The sequence below is a fragment of the Mirounga angustirostris genome, unplaced genomic scaffold (assembly GCF_029215605.1).
Source record: "Mirounga angustirostris isolate CCGP_5_RB_7025 unplaced genomic scaffold, mMirAng1.0.hap1 SCAF_13, whole genome shotgun sequence".
NCBI lineage: Eukaryota > Metazoa > Chordata > Mammalia > Carnivora > Phocidae > Mirounga > Mirounga angustirostris.
Window position 1 is genome coordinate 93050566 of NW_026991721.1, and position 24244 is coordinate 93074809.

Sequence of the window (24244 nt, forward strand, 5' to 3'; positions counted from 1 at the left end):
GCTCCTTCTGGACCGCTTAGCTCCTAGAATGGGGGCGCAGCGGCCACTCATCAGGGAAGAGACTTGAGCTGGTGTCTGTAGAAACAAGCTCCACTGCTTTGTGATAGCCACTGGGAAACGCGATTGTGAACTTGACTCTCATTTGGTCATCCTGGCTGAATTAAACTTCAGGTTGCTATCCTAACTAGACAGATTGTTCAACACTGATTTATTATTGGATGATCTACAACCAGCAAGATGTTCTAAGATCTTCGAGTGATGGACATATGAGTTGATCTGATCTTAAACAGCATGGCTCACTCTTAGAAGGAAATAAATCCAACTTGCTGGACAAATGAAAAATGTAACCGTGGGAGGAGCCACTTGAAAACGTGAGATTTCTAACAGGGAGGTGCTCGAAATACCTAAGTGACGAAAGAAGACTGTGAGAATGAATACTCTGGGATCTTAAAAATAAGACAGAACCTTGGTTATCTGAAAACAATGTGTGTGCTTGTTCCTCCAGGAGACTGGGTTGGAACTAAATGCCTCCTCAAGGCCCTTCTTGCCTCAGAAGCCTCTGGTTCTTATTTTAAGAACATCTGAGTCTACATAAATGTTTGAGCCTGGTTCAATCCAAGAGTCAGGGGCTCAAGGGATTGGTAAACTAGCTGTCTGAATCTACTAGAATTCCTCCCACTAACATGAGAGAGGGGTGGGGAATGTGAAAGACAGGAAAATAGTACCACCAGGGGAAAAAGTAGCTATTATGGGTGATTTAATTAGGCAAAGTGGATGCTCTTAGATTATACAAGGATCTTAGATGATACCAAAAAAGCCATCTTCAATCTCAAATTGAGTCAGGATTTGGATGTTCCAGGCATAATAGAGGTTGGTCAATCACACAACCAAGCAACAAGAAAACAGTCTCTTCATGGTTTGATCAATTCTCAAAGAACTGAATCTGATACATGATGATTTTGTGAATCCAACCTACACTGATAGGAAAAAAAAATCTCCCTTTAGCCTTGGAACTGAAAGAAACTTTGAAACCTTCTTATCTGCATAGGAATCTAAAATGCATGGATATAATGTTCTGGGTACTCTTGTGGAGAAAACCAAGGGCCAGGAAAAAAAAAGACCCACAGAATTCCAAGAAGCTGTTGTTTTGTTTGCTTATTTTAAAAATTTATATAAACAGGATAAGAGAGTTTAAGTGGGATAGAAAGAGAAAACAAGACAACTAAATGGTACAAAATGTTTAATGTAAAAGGTAATTCAAAAGAAACTGAATTTCCCCACACTGTTGGGGCTTTTCCTAACCACTTAGCATTTCAGATAAAGGGCTTTCTTTCCTGATGTTCTTTGCTCCCTGCCGCAGCCCTTTCCCCACCAACACCAGTGGGTCAGAGGAAGGCTATGGAGCCAGAGACACAGAATCTAGAGGGATGGAAGGTGGAGAAGAAAGAGCCATGGGACAAATGCTGTTGGTTCCATTTGGGAGGTGAGTTATTTCCCCCAAAGCTGCTTTTGATTACTCAGAGCAGCGACTGTGTTTATTCAATGGCCACAAAGATCACCGCCTCCTCCTCTGAAAACCCCACCATCTTGCCTAAGTCTGGAATAGCCATCCCTGGGACCAGACCTTCCTGTGGCCAAGCATTTCCTGCCACGTGTTCCGTGTTTCTGGACCACTGAAGCTCATCAATGGCTTCTCGTTTTCTGACTATGGTATTGGGTGGGTGGGCATTGACCATTCCTAATGTCTGGCTATATTCAGCTCACCCTCACTCTTGGGCAATTGGTCTCAACAAGGAGATTTTTGATGGAGCCCAGAAACCCCCTCCCCAGCCTCCTTGCACCAGCGCAGCCTTCCATTTGGGCAGGATGCCAGCTTACCACACCCCGTCTGGACTCGCCAGTCTCCGATCGGAATGCCCAGGGCTTGGCACACGAGCGCGTAGGCTTGGATGGCCTGACAGAGGAGCGTCCCGTTGTCCCTCACACTGCACAGGTCGTACACACAGCTGTGCACAAAGGCCGTGGGGTCCACGACAGTGCCACACTCCCACAGGGGGCCGTCCGTCCTGTTGAGGAAGCCACAGTAGTCGGGGCCAAAGAGGAGAGCTTCGGTGGCCGCGTCACACGCGGTGCAGTTGTCCACACAGCCTGCATCACACTTCCAGTCGGCGTGGTAGACCCGCCAGCTCTCTCCGAGGTCCAGGATGGACATGGCCGGCCTGCCGTCCGGGCGGAGGAAGTCGTCCAGGGGGTTTTTATTGTAGTTCCCACAGAGGCCGCACGTGGAGTTTATATAGGAGCCTGGGATGGAAATGGAGGCGTAGTGCTGGCCGTCAAACGTCACTAAGAGCCCAAAATCCGTTTCCACGGCAGTAGACATGCCACTCTGGTAGATTTTCACCGCCCCCAAGTCTAACGTGACCGGCAAGGAAGTCACTAGGTCATTAACCTGCCAACAACAGTAATGGTAAAAGGCAGGTGAGCAGGTGCCAGGGCAGTGGGTCTGGCTGAGGTCAGGAAAGGGAGGCAAAGCAAGTCAGTGCTCCAGAGACAATGCCCCCCCCTGAAACTGCTGGGGCTCCAGTAAGCTTGCCTTCCATGAAGCCCGAGGCCTGGGGGAGCCCACAGAAGCAGGGTGGCGGGGACCAGAGGAGCACAGTGCAGGCTACGGAGGAAGACATGCATGGCCACTACCACTCGAGACTCCTCCGGGGACCAGGTGGCTGTCAACCCTTCCTGGCTGGCTCTAGGGCTAGCTTCAAAGCTTTTCACAAGAGACTAGTTAGCCTGTCTTTCCTTTCCTCTAAATTCATTCCCTTAAGTCTCAGCTGAAGTCACATATTTCCCATGACCTAGTCACTGCCTAGAGCCCTCCTTGACCCTTCCACCCAGCTGAAATGTGTACCGTAAACTGGTCCCCACACTTTAGCTTGGAAGCTGCCCTGGTATTATTCTCTGAGTGTTTCACTCTGTTACCTCCTGATGCCAGGGCTATGTCATGTAATCATTCCCAACAACCAACAAATTTAAATGCCTACTGGGTACCAAGCATTATGTGAGGTGCTGAGAAATAAAGAACAAAGAATATAGTTGTCCCTGCCCCTCATGGAGGTCTCAGTCTACTGAGGAAGAGAGACACAAATAGGTATTTATACTGTTTTAAATATGCATTAATGGATCATGCAATGGGAGAACAGTAAATGAATCCTATATCCAGCCTCAGGGAGTCCTACAACTTTTTGGAGGCAGTTAAGCTTGCCCTGGGTCTTTAAGGATGAAGAGAAGTGGCCAAAGGAAGGGGGGAGGGCAGGGAATTCCAGGACAAGAGAATAAAGGCAGGGGTTTAGAAACAGCTACATGAGCATGGGGACATTCATCAGGGTGTTACTGGATGGCGGGGGGGAGGGGTGGCCAGAGATGAAGCTAGAGACACGGGCAAGGTCCATGGTCTGTTCATTCAATAAATGGCGATTCAGGCCTTTCTGTGTGTCAAGCACTGTTCAGAGAGTTGGGGATTAGCAATGAGTGAGACAGACACAAATCTCTGCCCCACAGAATGTATATTTTGGTTGAGGAGGCCAATGACAAACAAACAAAATAAATAAAATAGATGCTAGGGAAGTGCTAGGAAAGAGGGTTTTTAACTTGAAAGAGGATGGTCAGAGAAGGGGATGTTTGAGATAAGGAAGCTAACCACGCTGTTATCCTGGGTGAGAGTGGATACCACGGAGGTGACAGCCAAGCCCTAAGGTGGAGTGTGCCTGGGTGCTCCCGGGACCTCAAGGGCTGGCATGGCTGGAGCAGAGACAGCAAGGAGAGGGCGGTGGTAGGTTATGCCAGAGAGATAAGAGCAGCCAGAACAGGGAGACCTTTGTTGGCCATTGAAAGGACTTTGGTCTTGACTCTGAGCAAGATGGGGAGCCAAGAGGGTGTCCAGAGCAAAAGACTGACATGATCTGACTTCCATTTTAAAAGAATTCCTCTGGCCTCTGTGTTGGGAATAGACCTTGGAGGGCCCTTTAAGCCATGTTTTAAAACAAAACAAACTCCACAAAAACAAAAACAGAACAACTTGGATTTCTATTCTGCAAACAAGGCCCCCAAAATGTTTTAAGTAAGGGAATGACAGAGTCAGATTTGCATGTCAGAAAGCCCACTCTGACCAGCATGTAAAGATGAGAAGCAGAGAAAACAGACAGGGAGCAGATGCCAAAGTCCAGGGGAATGGAGCATGAGGGCCTAAGCTATGTACTGACATTCAAGGGTGGGACGAGCTCATGGAGTCCACTCAGCAAGACATGTGGGTTTTTTGCAGTGGGGAGAAAGAAGTGGGGGAAACAGTTGAGAGTGAGTCCCACGTGTGTGGATCATGTGAGTAGATGGCTTGGGAAGCCTCCAGCAGAGAGAGCTCACTTTCTTCTTTTTTTACACTTTGCCATGCCTAGCACCCACAGATATCACGTCTGTGTCTGGGATGGGATGGTTAGCCCAGCTCAGTCCTCGGTGGGACAGCCTGTAAGTGCACTGAACCCATAGTGATTTCAGGCACCCAGGAAGGTCAAGGGTCTTCACGGCCTCCATTGTGCTACTCTCTGAGTTTTCTAGGAAGTGAGGCAGTAGCCTGTCCAAACATCACTCCAAAATTTACCGTGGTAGATGCCATGTGCAATTGCCTATCTCTAGAGATGAGTAGGACTAAATGGGGGAGGGGACAAAAAAGTAGGCTTGGGAAATAAGCCACCCTACAGAGAGCTACAAGTAGAAAGAAAAACCTGGGGATTGATTGATCCATCCTTGTCTTCTAGGTAGCAGGTTAGCCCACACAGGCGGGAAAAGCCATACTATGAGGAAGGTCCGCTTGCAAGAGCACTGGATGACTTTTACGTGCTGTCCATGCTGAGATGGAAATGAAGTCTTCCTCAAGGTTGGTATAATTGTAAGTTCCAAATATGCCTGTTGCCAAGCGCCCTCCTCCACTTTCACTCAAGCTTCTGCTAACAAAGGGCAGTCTTCCGTGTCTCGAAATAGGAGCCATGGGGTGGACCGTCTCTGGATATTCCAACGGTCCCCTCCTCCACCCGGTTTCTCTGCATCAGATCTAGACTGACTTAAGCCCTAGGCTGACCACAGGCACCACCTGGCCCAGTTTTTACCTTCCTTCCTGGTATGTGTTCATTGCACTCCCGTTCACTCCCACACGAAACGTGTCTCAGTTTAAACCACAGATTAGAGAGTCACTGTGTTTGTCCCCCACAGTGCTCAGAGGAGGTGGTCCTGGGTGATTTCTTATTTCGTTCCTCCAGTCCCACGTCTCAACTCTCGACTAGCCAGCAGGAGATGAACCTCACCTCTTCGCCTCTCTTCTTTGCCCCGTATTCAAGTCATTTCCTCTTTGACAGGATGTGGGTAGGGGGGAGATTAGGAGAGAGAAGGAGAATTGTAGAAGCCTAAGCTCTCAGAACTCAAAGGGATTTTGGTGGTGATGGCAATGTGGGAAGCGCCATGTATAAAGCGCCTACTGTGTGCCAGGCTTTGTACTAGATATCACACATGTGGCTGTTCCTTTTCATCCTCGTGACAAACTTAGAAGGACCTTAGCATCTTCCCCTTTTGCAGATGTGAAAATTGAGGTTCAAGGCTTGAAGACTGGTAGGTGACAGGGCCTGACTCTCAGCAGCTGGGTTCCAAAGCTACTGCTCTCTGCTGCCTCGGTCCCAGTGATGGGTAGAGGTAGCCAAGCCCAAATGTAGCCCTAGATCCCTGCCTCCTAGACACTATTACCCCATTTTACAGATGAAGAAAATGAAGCTCAAAGCACGCTCAGCCGACAGGGGCGGCACAGACGCCGAGCAGATCTGACCCCAGGGTCTGAGTTCTTCATCACTACCCGCTATTAGGCCTCGATGGTCTTTTCACTGCAGCACCCTAAACTACTTGGGTTTATTTTGGGGAGAAATAGGAAAACTGAGCAGTATTAGCTAGAAGGAGACATTTATTATATACGGATTTTAGCTGGCTGGCTGTAGCCCCCATTAGCATATACAATCCTAAACTGCTTATTTTGTTATTTGAGAACAATCCAAAGAGGGGAAATCCATAGACAGAAACCAGTCCCCAGCATATGGAGAAAGGTGATCTGTACTTTGCAAGAACAGATCTTGCTGGCCATTCCCAGCCAGGCCAAGCATGTCTGCAGAAGTCAGCTGCCTCACAGACATTTCCTTCTTGCTTCCCATCCCTCTCCCTGCCTGTCCCCACTTCACCCTGGGTGGGGGCTCCGCTGGCCACACAGCCACCCTCCCAGCAGAGCAGGTGTATCCAGAGACACTTGGAAGCCATTTGGCAAGAGGAAAAGGAAGCCATTGTTAGCTCTCAGTTGCAGTCACATAACCTTTTCTTTCTGAAACATTTACATTCACATCCACATCTCCCTATCGCTACAGAAAATTGAGGAATCCATGCCCTATGCTTGGACGACGGAGAAGAGCCACACAAAATTAGCAGAGCTGCTGGGCCTGAAAGAGATGACAGTGTCCCTTTCCTTCTGAAAAAAGAGGCTGACTGTGAGTGAGAAAGAATTTTAATCAAAATGGAAAATAGAGATAAAGCATAAAGCTTTCTTCCTCACCTACGGATATTGTACACATCATCCCCAGAATTCAGGCGAGCAGGGGCATGCTGGAGAACGTTTTTCTAGCTTGAAATCCTCTACAAGGATAAGTATCGAGCTCAACAGCATGATAGAAATTTAAAAGGGAGAAACTCCACACTTCTGTACCCAAAGTCTTACCTTGATTTGGTATGCAGAGCTGCCTCCAGAAAGACTAACTAAATAACAGGCAAACTGGGATTGCGGCGACAGTAAAAGCTCACTTTTCTAATTATGACCAGGATAAGCGGTACAGCCCTACGACGGGCAGAGCTGGGAAAAGTGGAATTGGTTCTTTGGTCCTGCCTTTTGTTGGACATGCTGTGTTCATTAAAACTACAACCCATTTTTTAAAAAAAGAAAGAAATCCTTGCATTGGCTTCAGTTCTGGTTTGTAATCTCCATAATGACCTCCAGGCATGGAGATAAGGACTGCGCGGGGCTGAAGCCATCAACCCCGCGTGGTCTCGGCTATTATCGCTGGAATAAATACATGGTTGCAACAAGGTTGGCATGAAGATTATGAAAATTGGGGCCTCCACCAATTGAGTAGTTGCTAGCGGCTTTTTGCTCTCCCTCCTTTATGGATGCCCCTGCTTGAAATCCAGGTGGACGGTGACAGGAATCATTTGCATATGCTCAACAGACCAGCAGAGAGCCACCTTCTTCGCTCTTCTTCCAGGCAAGAGTGGGGCTCCCATGAGAGGGTGTTTGGACAAAGCTTGCACCGAACCTCCCCCACCCCCGCCTCACTGAAGAGTTCACCAAGCCCACTCGCGGTGCCTGCACGTGCCTTTGGAAACACCGATCAATTTGGAGCTTTCTCTAACAAGGAAGAAGCAGCTCTTGGGCAAACAGGATGGGGGATGGGTGAGGATTGTTAATGACAGGCTGTACTGAGTTATTAGTGTGTACTCTATGTTTGCACCATCTCCTGGGCATGACCCTGTGGCTACCACTATTGCAAGCCAGGTCCATGAGACACCAAGCTTACCTCTCCTCCCAGTTACTTCTGAGCTTGGACATGTGTGTGTCTATGTGTGAGAGTATGTGTGTGTATGTGTGCACATGTGTGTCTGTGTATACCCATGTTTATGAGGTAACTAGGAATGTAAATGTACTTTAAGTTATAGAGCAGATAGGCATATCAAGGAGAGAGCTTAGGTTGGCTCTTGTACAAATAAAATTTAGCCTCGTAAAAAAGTTTTACAAGATATTTGCAAGGAAAGAAGAGCCATGCATCTCTTCGGTATAAACATCACACAGCAGAACCAGCAGATCTGAGAAAGTCTTCCCCGGGCTAAAGAATCTCCAGCTTCTCCATCTTTCCAGGAGGGATAGAGAGGGTCTCACCTTGACTTTTCCGAAGCTTCCTTTGGGGATGAGAATCTTGTAGCCGTTGACCTCCACGGAGAGCTCCTTCACCCAGGAGACAGCTGAGCCCCCGCGGTGTTCGTTCTTGGCCTCCACGCTGAAGAAGGGGAGGCTGGAAGTCTGTAAACACTGTCGGGCCAACAGGTAGGCACAGGAGCCTTGGAAGTGGAAGAGGAAGCCATCAAAAGTGTGGTAGTGAGGCTCCCCGAACACCACACATGTGCTGGTCTCCATAGGGTTGCAGTAGAAGAATTTGCCTTTGGGTTCGCACACTTCGTAGGGGCTGCAGGAGGCCTCCTGGCAGTAGATCTCATTGTTGAAATCCAGGCAGCGACACTTGATGGTACAGTTCAGGTCATCCCAAAATACCTCCCCTCTCCGAAGGAACTGTCCTGGGGAAGAATGACATTAAAGCCAACAAACTGAGCACTTACCCTCTGTGCCAGGCATGGGGCTGAGGCTTTCCCTGCATCATACCATGTAATCCACACAAGAACCCTCTTTGGCAGGTGTTATCGACCTCACTTGACAGAAAAGGGAACTGAGGCTTCAGAGCACTCAGCCACTCAGGGGTGAAGCCAGGTTCCAGACCAAGGCCGTGGGCATCCCGTCTACCTCGTGGCATCATTATCTCCACGGCTGGTGAGCACATGCTTGTTGAAGGAAGGACATGTCGCCTTAGTCCATGGCAAAGGCTACGACCCACAGGGGTCATATCCTTCCCTTCAGGAATAAGAGGAAGGGTATTCCAGAAATAGACCCAGTTTACCCTGGTAACTTAGCAACACAGTTGCTTCATGGGCTAATTTGTTGACTCCTTCACTCACCCACTCACTCAGCAAACATTTGTTGGGGGCCCTGTATGTACCAGAAGAGATCAATAAGCATGAATCAGGAGTCAGCCACACAAGTTTAAGTCCCAGGCTCCCTGGGAGGATTCTGAAAATGGCTGAACTCTGACTTCAAGGGCTCGTAAATCCTGCAGACACTGCTTAGGCAGAACCTGCATTATATAAGTTGTCTTCTTTCTCACCCCAGGCCTTGTCCAAATCTAGTACTTCTCTGTCTTTATCCATGGGGGAGAACTTCTCGACAGAATCCAGGTCAGGAGGAGAATGGAGTGGGGGTGGGGAGGGGTGTGCTGATTAGAAATTATTTACTACTATGTATTTGGTAGACAATCAGTCTTTAAAACCATTTCCCTAAATAAATGATTTCCCCCCACCGAAAACTTCAGACTTTGCCAGTTGTTAATATCGGCCTTCAATGGAAATAGAAGTGTCTCTGGGCTGGGACCTGTGATCTTGTCCTTGGTTGGGTGTCAGAGCCAAGAGACCTGGAAAGTGGTCCTAGCTGTGCAATCAGCTTCCAAGTCTACTGGCTAGCTTCCATCTGCCTCAGGTTTCCAACCTGTAAAATGTGGGCAGTGCTATTTGCTCGTCCCTGTCCCATGGGGAACAGTGAGACTCTCACAAGCGGGCACATGTGGAGAGAGGGAGAAGCATTTGTAAATCGATACCTGAAAAGGGACATATCAAAGACACAGCATTAAGAAACGTAAATAATGTCATATGCCAGGAGTTCATGGTAGCTTGAAACTGTAGTTTGGAAAGATGTCTCGCATTCTGTTACAAAACTGAATACTTAGTGAAGAGCATGGGCTGCAAGATTAACCCAAGCAGAAGGCATGGCTGCCTCAGGAACAGTCCATTCGGTGTCTGTGTAACAGCAACAATGATGTTTCATACCTGTTGAGAATAGAGCCCAAATATGGGATAATAGATTTATTCACATTCCCAGCAGGTCATATGCATCAGCCCTGAAGGCGGGCGCTGAAGCTCAGTGCTCTTTGGCACTGGTCCAGGCTGCATGCATTTAGACAGCCTCCACTAAGTATGGTTTCCAGCCTCTGTTTTTTCAGGCTTCCAATAAATGAGAGGAAAATGCCTTTGAACAGAGGAGGTTCGGACCAAAAGGTAGACTCGCTGAGATAATTTTGTTTGCAAAATGATGATATAATAAACCAGCTCGATGCAAATTTCCCCCGGCTATCACCCAGGCCAAACCCAATTCTCATTAGATTGATATATGTACAGTGGCGCATATAAATGCACAGCTGTCTGTAGAAGGATATTGAATTTGTCCTGTATGTGAAACCCAAACCCATAATGCAGGGGGGGAAAGAATGAAGTCAAGGTGGAGACATCGTCCGTGGCTGGCATCTGACCAGCTCTACAGCTCTGCAAGCCAATGTTTTCCATTATCACGGCATTTCATTCCCAGGACTCGGGCGAGAGGCTGTCACTGGGCACTTAGGTTGCATGACCGTGGCCAGGCAGCTCCGTGAGGCCTGGACACAGGGGCGGAGGCGCTGGGTAGATCCCTAGTCCAGGCCATAAAGGGGAGAGAGATAATGTGGTATTGGTTTGGCATCTCTCACAGACCTTAAGGGAAGCTGTCTTGCACTTTGTAAGGGAGGAGGGCACCATCTCTGAAAGATGGATGAGCTTTAGAGCTAGGTTCTTTCCCACCCAGCTCCAAAACATTTATTTGCTATTCGGAACATGGAGGACTTCACAGAGTCCACAGAGACAAGGATGCCCAGGCAGGGACATCTGTACAGATGACCTTTCATTAGAGCAAAAGTCCAGAGGTTTGGTAAGCCTGACTGCAATGCAGCGAATGGGGCCAAGAGCGTGGGCATTTCAGGCCCGGGGAACGTGGTTTTTCTTTATATTACACTGACTGAAGCCGAGTCAAAAGAGAAACCTGAGGCCTCCCAGAGCTGCTAGGACACGCGGGTCCCCAGACCATGCTTTCTATCGGAGGGGACAAGAGATCACCTAAAATCTGCATCCCAACCCAAAACTTTCTTAAACATCTGCAAACCTTGTCTCCAGGGTCTTCCTCCGTGCTTCCGCAGCCCCCTCCCAATGCACCCATCACAGTATGTCCTATATTGTCATCCTTATTCCCGTGGCTGTCTTCTCTACCAGCCCTGTTGTGGGAGTCAGAGCGCCTTCATCTCCAACACCTAGTGGAGTGGCCAGCACCTTTTTGGGGCTTTCAAATGTTCTTTGGAAAGAAGCAATGGCTGGCTGGCTAAACGGATAGATGAGTAGACGGTTGGGTAGATGGGCAGAGAGCTAGATGGATGATTTCCTACTTCTAGTTGCTGGAGTGGAGTTGCCTCCACTCCAGAAATACCAACAGAAACACGGTTTCCTGAACACTTTCCGACACGTGAGCCAGCAGGAGCCTCTAAGCCAGGATGTTCTTGGGAGAGTCCTGGGCTGTTTTGCACAGGCAAAGAGGTTTTGATAGTTCAGAGAAGGCCCCAAACTTTGGATGTCAATGTAAAGAAAACTGAGGGAGGCTCTTACTACCTCTTGATCACACAGACCTGACACCAGCTTTGATTGTCCCCCAATTCCTGCCTGTTTTGCTGCTACAGAGAGGAGTTGAGGAGAAGCCACCCTAAAGAGGATGACATTCTCTCCCCTTGCTTTCTAATCATACTAGGAAATGCTGATTTGCTCTCGTGGAGACTTGGCAACGCTCCAAGCTCGCCCACTCCTGCGGATCTACAAAGTGCAGATGGCAGAGCAGGAGTAAAGAGGGGAAGAAAAATGGAAAGGGGAGGGGAGAAATGGCAACAACAATAACAACAAAAATAATGTTAAGCAGGAGGGCTCCCTTCTGTCCCTCTGGCTGAGCAATCACTCGAGAGCCATGTCCACGTTGGAGTTATTTCGGAGACTACAGAAACCACTGTGGAGCAAATGCAGGGTTTCAGCTCCTGATGTGATGAATGTGCATGCTAAAATTACCTTGATCTCCATTACCCAGCTGAGAGATGTCAAAAGAGGAAGGCATCGGGAATGAGCCTGCCCCCGTGGCTTAAAAGCCTGCCTGTCAATCTACACTAAGCAAACCCCACTTTGCCATGGAGAAGAGGAAAATCCTTTACCTCTGGAGGTGCAGCCATTGGCTGGGTCAATTTCCTTCCCATCAACTTTAAATGCCCAGCGGCCTGGAAAGTTGACGTTCGTGGTCTCTTGGATATTCACGATATCAGGGGTTCTTGACCCTGGGAGGCTGAAGAAATTGGTGAGGTTTCCACCATTAAATCCTGCCTAGAGCACAAAAGGAAGACGAGACCTGAACACAAACACCACCCTTGTTGGTTAACTGGCCCCAGCACCTTATTTGCAGCATCCGGCACACTGAAATCAGGAGACCCCTTCTCCTGGAGTCCCCGGGGCCACCATTCCAGGTAAGAAAGGCTTGCCTCACTCATGCCACACCCCAATGAAGATATCAAAGATGGGCAAGATTAGCCTCTTGCTCCACCTGCAAAATCAGACACATTTCTCTAGTTAAGAGCTAGAGAAGCTTGGGAGGATTCCCTCCAGGAGGCCGAGCAACATAAGCAGAGAGCAGTGCTTAAGAAAACGTGATGGAGATGAAATGGAGAGCCACCTACCTGTGCCATCACTCCCCCAAGGCCGGTCAGGGGGTCGCCGCCACTCGCCGTCCCAGTGGTCCAGTTGATTTCATAATAATTGAAGAGCGTGAATGTATAGGATCCATCGGACACCAGGACAGCCTGGAAGGTGTTCACCTATGGGATGGATGAGAATGGACGGTCTCATGACTTCCCTCCCTAGAAGGTCCTCTCCCCAGCCCCCTCTCCCCTGCACCCTCCCTACCCCCAGGCAGCTCAGAGCTTCTCCAATGCCAGCCCTCATACTCTGCCTCCCCTCTGAATTTGTTCTCGCCCCCACTGGGGAAAGCAAGACATGTGGGAGCGTGCACCTGAAAGAGAAATTGCCTGAGAAGAACCCAGAGGCTGACTCAGCGCCCCTCTTACCAGCTCTGATTGGAACCAGACAGGAAAGTCGGAGGCCCGGCTCAGCTTGTGATAATGCATGAGCACCTATAGATGGCAGCATGAGAATAAACTATAGGAAGTGGTCCAGGCCGGGGAAGGGCTGCGCAAGCACCTGTTCCCAGAGCAGGGTGGGTGGGGCGTAGGGAGATGGGGAGGAGAGCCACCAAATCCTCCTCAGTGTGACTAAGGCCAAGGTCTGCACTGTGTGTTCCCTCGCTTCCTAGAAGACGCCACAAATCCTGGTGAGGGGTCTTCCGTTTTTAAAGTGGAAGTTGGAAAATGATTTTTAAAAAGCACTTTGTGGGAAAAAATTGGTCTTCTAATTGAGCATTTATGTATCACTTTGTATCTGCCAAATTCTCAACACCCGTCTGTACCTCAGATCAAGGATAAGGTGGGCAATTTTCCCATCCGAGAGCTTAAAAACTGAGGGCTAAGGGAAATGAATTGCTGGAAATTTCACAAGGACCCAGTAACAGAAAATGGGATTTGAGCTGGAGCCCCTAGTCTGTCTCTTCGTGTGTTGTCATTACGCGCTGTCTTCATTTTAACCTTCTTAGGATAGAAACGTTTTACAAATCCAAACAGGCCTTGCACAGTTTCCAGAAACAAGCTATAGCAAACTCTGTCCTTTACTATTTCCCTTTGTTAACCCCTACCCCTTGACACAGGTTTTCAGGCAACGTAAATAAAAGTAGAGTTAAAGGAGAGGCTGCTTTGACCTTTTCCATTCAAGCCTTGTACTTTTCCCAGCTGCCTGATACCATGCTGGTTAACATCCAGTCAGACACAGAGGAAGACCCAAATCCTTATCCTGTGTAATCAGACTGGGGTAGAGGATCTTGGAAGCCCCAGATCTCCCATCCTAGACAGTCCCAGGGAGGGAGACGAGGTGCAAGGGAAGAAAAGCCTTTTTTATAAATGAGAGCTCTTTCCTCAGGCTTTGTTCTGGCCACAGCTGATGGCGTTTATGATAGAGTCCTGGAGGTATATGCTTCCATTCTTTGGCCCAGCTCAACAAAAGAGTTAAGTGGGGCGCAGAGATGCACGAACAGTCAGCTCAAGTTTGCTCTAAGATCACCGCAGGGTCAGGTTCTGGAGTCAGGCATCAAGTCAAGGTCACACAAGGTCTAAAGTGCAACCCTCCTCCAGACCAGGATTCTCCTTCAGGAAGTAAATCCCTTCTCCTAAAATAAAATTGGAAAGATCTCTGGACCAAGTGGATCTTGAGAACAACCCAGAAGTCACCTCAAAACCAACCAACTACCCTAAGAATACTACAAGGGATGGCTCACCCGCACGCACGTTCTGGCTTGCTCTCACATAACCTACACATACGTATCTCTTCAAAATTTGCTCTAAGACTCCTCCAGATCCATTTTTGGACAGAAGGGAGGGGGGTGGGGGGATGGGGTAACCGGGTGATGGGTACTAAGGAGGGCACGTGTGGTGATGAGCACTGGGTGTTATACGCAACTAATGAATCGCTGAACACTACATCAAAAGCTAATGATGTACTATATGTTGGCTAACTGAACATAATAAAAAATAAATTAATTAATTAAAAAAAAAGAAACTATGTTTTCAATTTTTGAAAAGCCCCTTTATACTTTAGAGGACTTTCAGTGATGCCTGGAGGAGCCAGGTCAGGAATTGGGAGTTAGAAGATGTTAGTTTGAACCTTGCTTGGCCTCCTGTGAGGTTCAAATCTCTTTGTTTGTCCCTTGGGCGAGTCACTTAACTTCTTAGGCCTATTCCCTCACCTTTCAGGCAGAGAGAGTTCCGTTTACTACACAACATATTGTGGGATGATACACATAAATAGCTTATCACTGTAAGCCCTCAATAAATATCAGTTTTCCTTCCTTAAAGTAAACGTGTCCCCTTCCCTCTCTCTCGTTATTGGGCTTCCATGGCACCCTCCGCCTCTAAGAGACTTCTCATGCCAAGTGCTTAGTTGGCCTGATGATGTGTGTTCCTACAGAGGAGGGGAGTTCTGGGGTGATGGGAGATGGGAGACGAGTCAATTTCAAAGATCAGGATGGATGGACACGTACCATCTTTTCTCCAAGGAGCCCAAAGCACTTAGATGCTACCTCATTCATCCTCATTGAAAGAGTTCTTACCTAGCCCAGAAATTTACTCCAAAGTATAAAGCAGAAAGTATCTAAATTATCTTGCCATTTTTATGGCCAATGGAAGTTTTTTTGAAAAAATGGTGGTCAGCATTTGATGGGCACTTCTCTTTTTTTTCCACCCACTGACACTAGAATTTATCGATCACTGGCATTCTGCATTTTAACGTTGTAAGGTATGAGGTTTAAAAGACATAAAACATCACCCGAGGAGTCGTTAGCAATCCATAACATGACAGAGGGAAATGTATGCTTCTTGAGAGGTTATTTCCAGCCAATGCATCCACTGTTTAAACTTGTGTCTTTCTGTTCTCCAGAACCTCTTAGCGATAAAATGCACCTTCATGCTCTGGTCAGAAGGTGCTAAAACACATCGTGCTCACCAAGGGGCAGCCAGGGATGGCTGGCCCTGCGCTTGTCCACCTCTGTCTCTATCTCAGGAGTTTCAATTCCATCCCTAAACAAATGACTCATTGCCAAGGAAATTGGAAAACAGATGGAATTGGAAATAATGCTAAGAAAGCAGAGGGCAGATTTTTGAGTGTCTTTGCTTACTGGAAATTATACAGTTGGAGACATGTCTACAACTTCAAATATCTCCACTGCCAAAGTCACCCAAATGAACCACAGGCTTTCGTGAAAACCGTGTTCTGTCCGTTTATGTAGAAAGTTGATTATCTCTGTGATAATGCCAGTGATAATCTTTCTTATTTGACTTTTATTTGACTGTTCATTTGGGATTTCAGAGCAGACGTTGAAACTTTATTCATGAAACGCTTTCACTGCCCACTTCAATTAGCATCAAATATGAATAATTCCAGACCTGGTCACAATAAAAAAAAAAAGGTCATAACATAATAAAATGAGCCAGGTCATTTGTACCCAAATCCAGCCCTCTATTTCCTTCTTCCTACCAGGCTTTGTGAAAAAAGGGGGGAAAAAAGTGGGGGAGGGAGAAGGAAATTAACCGATGGAGAGAAGCATTTGTGGCTCTGGCAAGAATAAAGGACCTTTGGGTTCCTGACGCGTCCCTGATCATGTGGCCTGGATGAGGTCCCAGGGCCTCAATCGCTCTCCTGCAAAACAGGAATGCTACCTACTGCAAGAAAATTGTGGAGGGGCTCTTTGTCGACATTCATAGCGATGAGTGATTGGGATGACATGTCTGAAATATCACAGCTGACTGGCCTGGTTAGGCATGATAGCTCCCTCTGCTCCCTGGAAAGTGGATGGCAAGACTCATTGGTTTAACTCAAGAAACTGACACTCCTCCACTCTCACAATTAGACTGCGTCACTGAGGATGGACGAGAGTTAGATGTCAGGACATGAAGCAGGAAACGGAGAATGTGAATTATTACAGGTGTGGTACTGCTGCCTCCATAAAACGTAACTTCCTCCCATGTCACAACGAAAACCCAAGAGGCAGAGAAGGTTGCCATGTCTCTGAAGTACTTCCGGATGTCCTTGGTGGCTCTCTTCAAGATGACAGTGTCCATGGTCTCTCGGTAATAGATCTCGCCTCGAATTCCGTTGTGAGCATCGGCCCAAAAGGGAGCAATGAAGGCCCTCCCATCCGTCAGGGGAAAGGACTCTGGCGTGAACTGGCTCACTAGCACATTGAAGGAGACTACTCCGTTGTTATTAACCTGTGAAAATAAGACAGGTTTGGCACAGCGCATCTGAAAATGTGACAACTTCAGAGTCACAAACCAAGACAGACGTTCACCTAATCGTATGAATGAAAACAATTTTTAGGTGACCGAATTAGAACCCCCAAGCACCAGCTTCCATCGCTCAACTAGGAGGTTCATTTACTTCCAGACGACTCATTGGTTTTCTTTCACTTTCAATTTGTGGTCAGTTTCATTTCTTATTAATAATCGGTCTCATTTTCATGTTCTTTATCCTATCTCTATTTACACTAATCAAATGTGTGTGTGTGTGTGTGTGTTGGGCCAGGCAGGAGGTAATGTGGACCGTAAAAAAGATCCAGCATCACAGATGCAAGATAGATAGAAAAACAGAAAAAACCCATGGGAGCAAAAAGTTTAATTAAAAAATTGTCGAACTGTATATTAGACCTTGATTCCTAGTATATGACAAAAGAAGAATGTCAGTAAAAGATAAATCAAACACTCCATTATCGAACTCAGATCTCAGGATCAACCAGGTCCTGCTCTGGATGAGGCATTTAAAGGACTTCTATTGATTTGATTGACTTCACAACCACCCTGTACCCAGAACAAGCACGAGGTTACAACCTACAGATGCCCAATTCCATTAAAGCTCTGGCAGTGTGATTCCTTCTTTGTATAATCTCTGCATAAAAATGGACACATGAAGTCTTTACATTGTATATATAAATGACTATCCTATGGTGACATCTTCATGATTTGCAAAAGACTTAGTAAGCTTATTAAATGACTAAACCTACTGCAAATCACAGCCAATATGTATACTCCATTGACACAGACCTGTACACAATTCAGCCTCTGCCTGTGTCTGCAGCTCCACGAGATTGATTTAACCCTGTAGCTTGTATGACTTCAACAGCAGAAATGTCTGGGATGGGGACACTTGCAATTCCTGGATACAGAAAACCTGGAGATCACTTTCCTATACATTTCAGTTGTTTGGTATGTTCCTATTGATTAGTAATATAATGGACATTAACAGTGACCCAGATCCCAGAGGGAAGCTATCAGCACCTGGGCCAAAGGTCCATCAACCTGTTTTGGAAGCAAGGGTATGGGGTTTGGAAAGGAAGCTGGAGACCCAGCTGCAAGGATGTTAAGAATCTATCGTCTGCAAGAGATAGCAAACAACCCAGAGGTTTGAAAAAGATTGCACTAGTCAAAGAACTGGAAACCCTGGGAACAATTTGCCCTTAAATAAGTCTGCTCCAAATTAAGGACCCTCCTTTTGCAAGGGCAATAATTGTTCAGACTCCATAGTACGACAGAGGAGAGAGAGGAGCTCAATGAAATATGTATCTTCTAGAGGGCTGGGAGACTAAGGCTTCCAGAATGGAGGTCCTGTCCACCTCCCTCATCTCCAAAGTCAGCTCCACACATTCTGAAACTTACCATCAGCTATTATAGAACAAGGAGGCTCTGCTGTAAGTGGAACCCAAAAGGCATTTTGGGATGCCAGAGCAATGTGTTTGCTAGGGAGGAGCAGCTATCTTTAAAACACAGACTAGCAGAGGGAGTTGGTATTGACTCTGGTGTATTTTGCTTATATTCCATAGTTAAGGTCAGGGGTTCTCAAACTTTTGTGGGCATCAGAATCACCTGGAGGGCTCATGAAAACCCAGATGACTGGGCTCCCTTCCCAGTTTCTGATTCAGCAGGTTGCAGGTAGGCCCCGAGAAGCGGCATTTCTAACAGGCACCGAGGCAATGTGGTTCAAGGACCACTGGTTAGGTAATGGACAAGGGAATTATTTTCTGATGGGAATCAGTCCTGAGCTATACAACAAAGTTTGGGGAATATAGAGGTCCCAGATGCAGCGATGGCCAGAGACAGAGGCGTGGGAATTTCAGCTCTTCCTTCAAGGCAAGACGCAGAATAGAATAGGGTGTGATAGAATGGACATAGGGCTCGCCCCATGCTTTAAAGCCCAAGATAAAGACAGGTTCAATTGCTCTGAACCTTCTCAATGTGCAACAGTCTCACAAGCAACAAACTCAGGGATCCGAAGAAAAATAGCCTGAGAACACAGGTGCCCAGGAGGGCTCTGACAGCAAACAGTACCATTTCTTCATGCAGGTTTGATGATGGGACCCCGTGGCATATCTCAGACCCAACAAGGATGGCCCATTCTGCGAACAATTTATATATAATAGTTGATTACCCCTCTACTATGCTCTGGCTCTGTTCCAAATTGGTAGGAAGCCTAAGAACAACAGATGCCTAAACTTTTCACACCCCCAGAAGGGAAAGAAAAATGATATTGCTCCTATTGTAGTTCAGTGTATCTTTTTATCTTGTTGAGTAGCAGAAATAATGTTCATGGCATTGGGGCCTCTGCTTCACTTCTGTGCTTAATCACCCACAAAATCAATTTATTGCCCTGTATACTCCTCTACTATGAACATTAGCCATTAAATATACCTTTGACTTTCTTAATCATAAAACCTATCAGCTCATGAAATCTCAGAACTTGTCGTTCTGGCTGCTAATAAATCTTCCATTCCCGGAGTCCTGGATGAAGGTATTTAAAATGTTTTCCTTAATGACAAACAAAGGGGAGAGCCAGAGAGCCACAGCTGGCCTGCCCCTCCACTTACATAGATGGTGCGGTAAGGAACGCCAAAGAAGAAAATGGGGGTGGCCAACTTAATCTCAGATGAGCTTCCGTCGTCTACTTTAGGGGTTTTGGTGTCATTTTGCCAGAATGGATACATGAGCTCCCCGGGCTGAGCTGTCAAGAGAGATGGTAGTTAGATAGATGGCAGAGCCGTCTTCTGCTTGGCAAACTACTTCCCTCCCACCCGCTAAAGCCAGCTTCTTTCAGTAAGTCTTACAAACAAAATGCAGTTCAGACTGCCTTTTCATTTATCCTAACCCTAAGCTGTACACAATGCATTATCTTCTGCCTCTGGAAAGGGGAGAATGGGAGCGATGCCATTTCTCCTTAGGAGAAATCACTTCAGGCTTCATTGCTATGCTTCCATACATTCTGGAGAGAGCAATGGTTAAAACTGGCTGGAAGGTTGTTAAATCACCCCAGCCTGGAGCTCTCAGAACCCTGAGAGCCGGCCTCTCGGTCTGGCATGGTGTAGGACAGCTTCATCTCCCACCACATGGCAGGTTGAGAGAAGGTGGCCCTATGGCTATGAACCTCCCTGCTGGCTCCAGCATTCTACTATAGTGTCTTTTCCTGAAAGGAGTCCCCTCCCTCCTGCTACACAGTAGGGGAAGATACCGGATCCCAGAAGGAAATAAACAACAGTTGGAACCAGGACAGAAGTGGGAGGAGAGAGTTTGTAGTAACTGGCCTGTGAATGACCTCCATTGAGCCCTGGCCCTGCAAGAGGGCTCTCTGCCCAGCTCCTGTTTACAAAAGACAGACATGGGAGCCTCTGGGACAAGGGAGGCTGGGCCCCGAGAACCCTTGGGAGAGGATGCATGGGGCTCTTACTCATTACCCCGGTGAAGGGTGAGAGTCATGGCACAAACACACACAGCTCCCCTCCGGTAAACCACACCACCACCCTTCCTGGCAACCTGGCTTATTCCTCAGAAGTTTCTCGTCCCAAGGCTTGCAAAGGGGGCCCCGTTCAGTGAGAGAAATTCAACAATTTTCCCAGGGTCTACGTTACTCATGATCAGGTCCAATGGCATCTAGGACAGAACCTACATTTGGGGTGCATCTTTTCTCTGCCGCCATCCCTTCTTCTCTTGAATGAAAATAGAACAACAGAACATCATCTTTTCTTCCTTTTTCTTTAAATTGTTTGTTAGTTTTCAGGGACAGTGGCAAATCCACTAGGGGCTTCTGGCCATAGTACTCGAGGTAGCTCCTCACTGTAATCCAGATGCTAACACCCCCTTCTCGGGTCAGGGCCTTTCCTTGGAAAGTCCCCGCTCTGTGCTGATGGAGCTGAGAGGCCGGCGAGCACCTGGCCGAGGACCATCCTGCTCCTTTGGGAGTTTTTATCGAGGATACAACAGCTCATGGAAGGGAGAATGCAGAGTGGTCAGAAGGCAGGACAGCAGTGCCTGGCCAAGGGCCAGCTTCTCTCCTTCTGGAGCAGGGAACCAGAGAGATCTGCCTGGTCGGAAAGCTAATCTGTTTCCAGTGGCTACCATCAGAGGAAAGTGGGGAAACTAGCCCAGTTCATTAGTGCATAAGCATTGGTCCCCAAGCCCTGGAAGTTTCTGGGAAGCCAACCAAATCTGAATCGTAAGGAATGCTGTAGCTAGTGCAATTAGAGGGGCCCTGAGTCGACGTTCTTTATTTAATGCCACAATTAGTAGGCCAAAAGGGCTCTTTAAAATTCGTATTTACACAGAAGTAACAAATTCCAAATTCCTAGAAGGTAGGATTTTTTTTTAACCTCTTTATAATCCCTATCATATAGCATTATGCGTAGGTACTTATTATATGTGAAGGGCGATGTACTTTCTCAAATTAATAATAACAAATCAAATCATGTCATGGATTTATCCTCCATGGGGAACGTTTCAGGAGTCATGTCCAAGCATGAATAAGAGCTGGAATTCACACTGAATTGTAATCGTTTTAATGAAAAGATTAATTCATGTTTTGGGAAGTGTTGGCCCATCTGCCTAGGAGAAGGAAAATCCATACCTCTCATGGAGGAGAGAAGAAAGTATGGTCCCTAACTTCTTTCTCTGCTCCAAAAGTAAGGCAAATATGCAAGATTCTTCTCTTCATGAGTGATCCTAACTAGTTCATGATTTTAAACAGGAATGAATTGACTACTCAAAATTTTTTATTTTAAGAAGAATACAAATTGTGAAGAAACCCAATATCATAAATACTTGATCAATATGTGTTGAATGAGAAAGGTGCTTTATAAAGGGAAGGAGGTTGAAACTACAGTAGTTTCTACCTTCAAAGCCACTACTATTATAAAAATAGAACGTGTACATGGCCTATCATTAGCATCAGAGTTAATTAAAGAAAGACTGTCCCTACCCATGCTGGCTTTAGGCTGAGAATTTCACAATAAACTTAACTATGTTCCCAGAACTTTTTTTCCCACTGAATAAAACACAATTTTCCTAGAGCAGGAGTAGGAGGCTAGGGTCTGTGGGACTCTCATTGTTGTTATGCAGTTTCACATTGTCGTTTATATAATATTACTGTTTAAGTTTATCCAACCCTGGAAAAATATTAGGGCCACGCATGTCTCACAGATCTGTATACTTAGACTTGTAATCACGTGCCACTAACCTCAACAAACAAAACAAAGAAAGGTGCCTTAGAATTTTAGTCATAAATGTTTCAAATCTATATAGACCTTCCCATCTTTCTTGTCTAAAATACAAAAATCGTAGAAAGAAACGTTTGTGATCTCTCGCCTACCCTGGGGCAAAGTTACACAGAGAAGAAGGAATCACGGAGGGGAAGAATTTTCTTGTTTCACTTCCCAAAAGTTTTAGATTTTTGCCATTGTAAAAGGCCACTGATTCACAAGTTAAAGACATTAATGCCATCGGGACTTCTTGATTTGAGCTAAAACAAATGTGTTTTTAGAAAACGCTTTAAAACTTATGCCACAATTAAATGTCCTAGTTGGGATCAATCATCAGGTATGGGATGCACACATTACCTACACCATATACTTTTAATGAAAACTATTCACATTATTTTTGAAGACCTCTTCCATTAACATGGGGCAACCTGGCATATATAAATTGCGTTTGAAGTTAAATAAGAAAAAGTAAGAATATAAGTGAACATCATTCAAAGTTAATGTATTTTGCCCTTGACAACAGAATTTGATTCACATTTTTCTTGTTGTATCTGCAGACACATGTACAGCTGCCCTGACAGTTACAGTTCCAACCAAAGTAGCTCCTTATAAATTCAAGAACACGCTAATCAAGAGCTTTATGGAATTCTGTAGTACTCACCTTGGTGCCGTACGAGTGCGAAGATGAAAGAGACCCAAATTCTAAGTAATGATGAATAATTCATCCTGGAATTTTAAAAAGAAAAAGAAAAAAAAATCCCCAGCTTGCCAGAGTAAATAGAACACCAGGTGTGTTTGGTGTCAAATCCCAAGACACATCACAACCATCATAGAATAAATTCACATAACAACATCAACACTTCTGCATCAGGTTGAAATTCCCCAAATGCTGGCAGGTCCTCCTAAGTTCAATGCTTCATGAACAAATTAGACTCCCCCTAGGAGAAGCTAGTTTGGAAGTATAACAAGATCATCCAAATTGTCAGGAAATTATATGGAATCAATGAGGGTGGCAAAGAGTAAAGGAAACCCAACCATCCTGCAGCTACCAAGCACAAGAAATAGGACCAAACTCTAAAGATGCAGGTCCTGTGTTGTGTCTCTAGAACAAACATCCATCCTCTCTAAGACCTGGCTCTCCTAATTTTTAAAACAGCTTTCAATCAGGATCAAATAAAAGTCGATTAAAGCACAATGTGTTTCTGCAGTTAGTGAGTTTGGCCATCACCTTCTCTATAGTAGGGAGCCAATCCAGCAAATTAATTAAAGAAGGAACATCACAAAAGTGAACTCGTTTTCATCTTAGTTACGATCAGTTGAACTGGCAGCTTTACCCTCCATTAGGAGCGTGGATGGTCTGTGCCCCTCCACAAAGCTGAGACGCAAACACCATGCAAGCTCCAAGTTCTGCATACACCTGCGCGAGAACCAAGTGCATGGGAGAGAACGTGCAGTTTGCTCCCGACAGATTTCTCAAAAATAAAAACCCTCCTCCTATTATTGGAAGCTATTGCAATTCCTCAGCCAAATTTCCATGGAAAATCAGTGGATTTACCCTGTGAGAGCTTTATTGTAAATCTTCAATGTCAGACGGACACATTGAGATCTCAAGCACATAATAAATATTAGTCCATTTGCTGAAAATGGTAGTAAGACTAGCAGAGATCACACATAGCTATAGCAGAGTGAGAAGCCGTGTGAGGTGAAGACTTAAGCCCTTAGGGAAACAGTTCAGAGAGCAGTAAGGAGGATGCATTTAAGTATTTGTATTTATGAAAAAATGTCACTAACCTGTTCTGTAGAGACTGGAAGAACTGTCAGAAATATTAAGCCAAATCTTGGTAAACCAGGTAAAAATTAGGTAAAACAAGAATTCATGTCAGTTCTCTCCTACTTGCTGCCAATTATTTCTGATTCCTGAAATGATGTCTGAATCCCCTCCTCGTAAAACCAAAAATTCAGTTAGTCCTGCGCTAGAGTCAGATAAGTATTAGGTTGCAATCAAGTTTTTTTCTATTGATTAAGGAAAAGAAAATCTAAAGATCAGTTTCAGGATTGCGTAGAGAGGTTCTTTTCCTGAAAAACTAGACCTTTCTTTCCCCCTCTTAAAAAAAAAAAAAAAAGTAGATTCAGATGGAAATGTCAGGTACTTGGAGCTGAAACCTTGGTCCTTTCTGATCAGAATCACTTTGCACTGAAAAACACAAAAGAAAACCCCCCTTCTACCTTTGTACCCAAAAA

The 24244-nt window shown here is 46.1% G+C and overlaps 1 protein-coding gene across 1 annotated transcript in view; it reads right to left on the minus strand.

Moving 5' to 3' along the window:
* The window catches only part of TECTA (tectorin alpha), a 69584-nt gene extending 46856 nt beyond the window's left edge, over window positions 1-22728 (minus strand). The window contains exons 1-7 of the mRNA XM_064577320.1: window positions 22665-22728; window positions 19346-19479; window positions 16413-16700; window positions 12510-12647; window positions 11994-12159; window positions 8003-8415; window positions 1879-2449 (exon numbers count right to left, since the gene is read on the minus strand). Of these exons, the coding sequence (XP_064433390.1) occupies window positions 1879-2449; window positions 8003-8415; window positions 11994-12159; window positions 12510-12647; window positions 16413-16700; window positions 19346-19479; window positions 22665-22728 (1774 nt within the window). The remainder of the gene's footprint in view (window positions 1-1878; window positions 2450-8002; window positions 8416-11993; window positions 12160-12509; window positions 12648-16412; window positions 16701-19345; window positions 19480-22664) is intronic.
* Between the last annotated feature and the right edge of the window lie 1516 nt (window positions 22729-24244).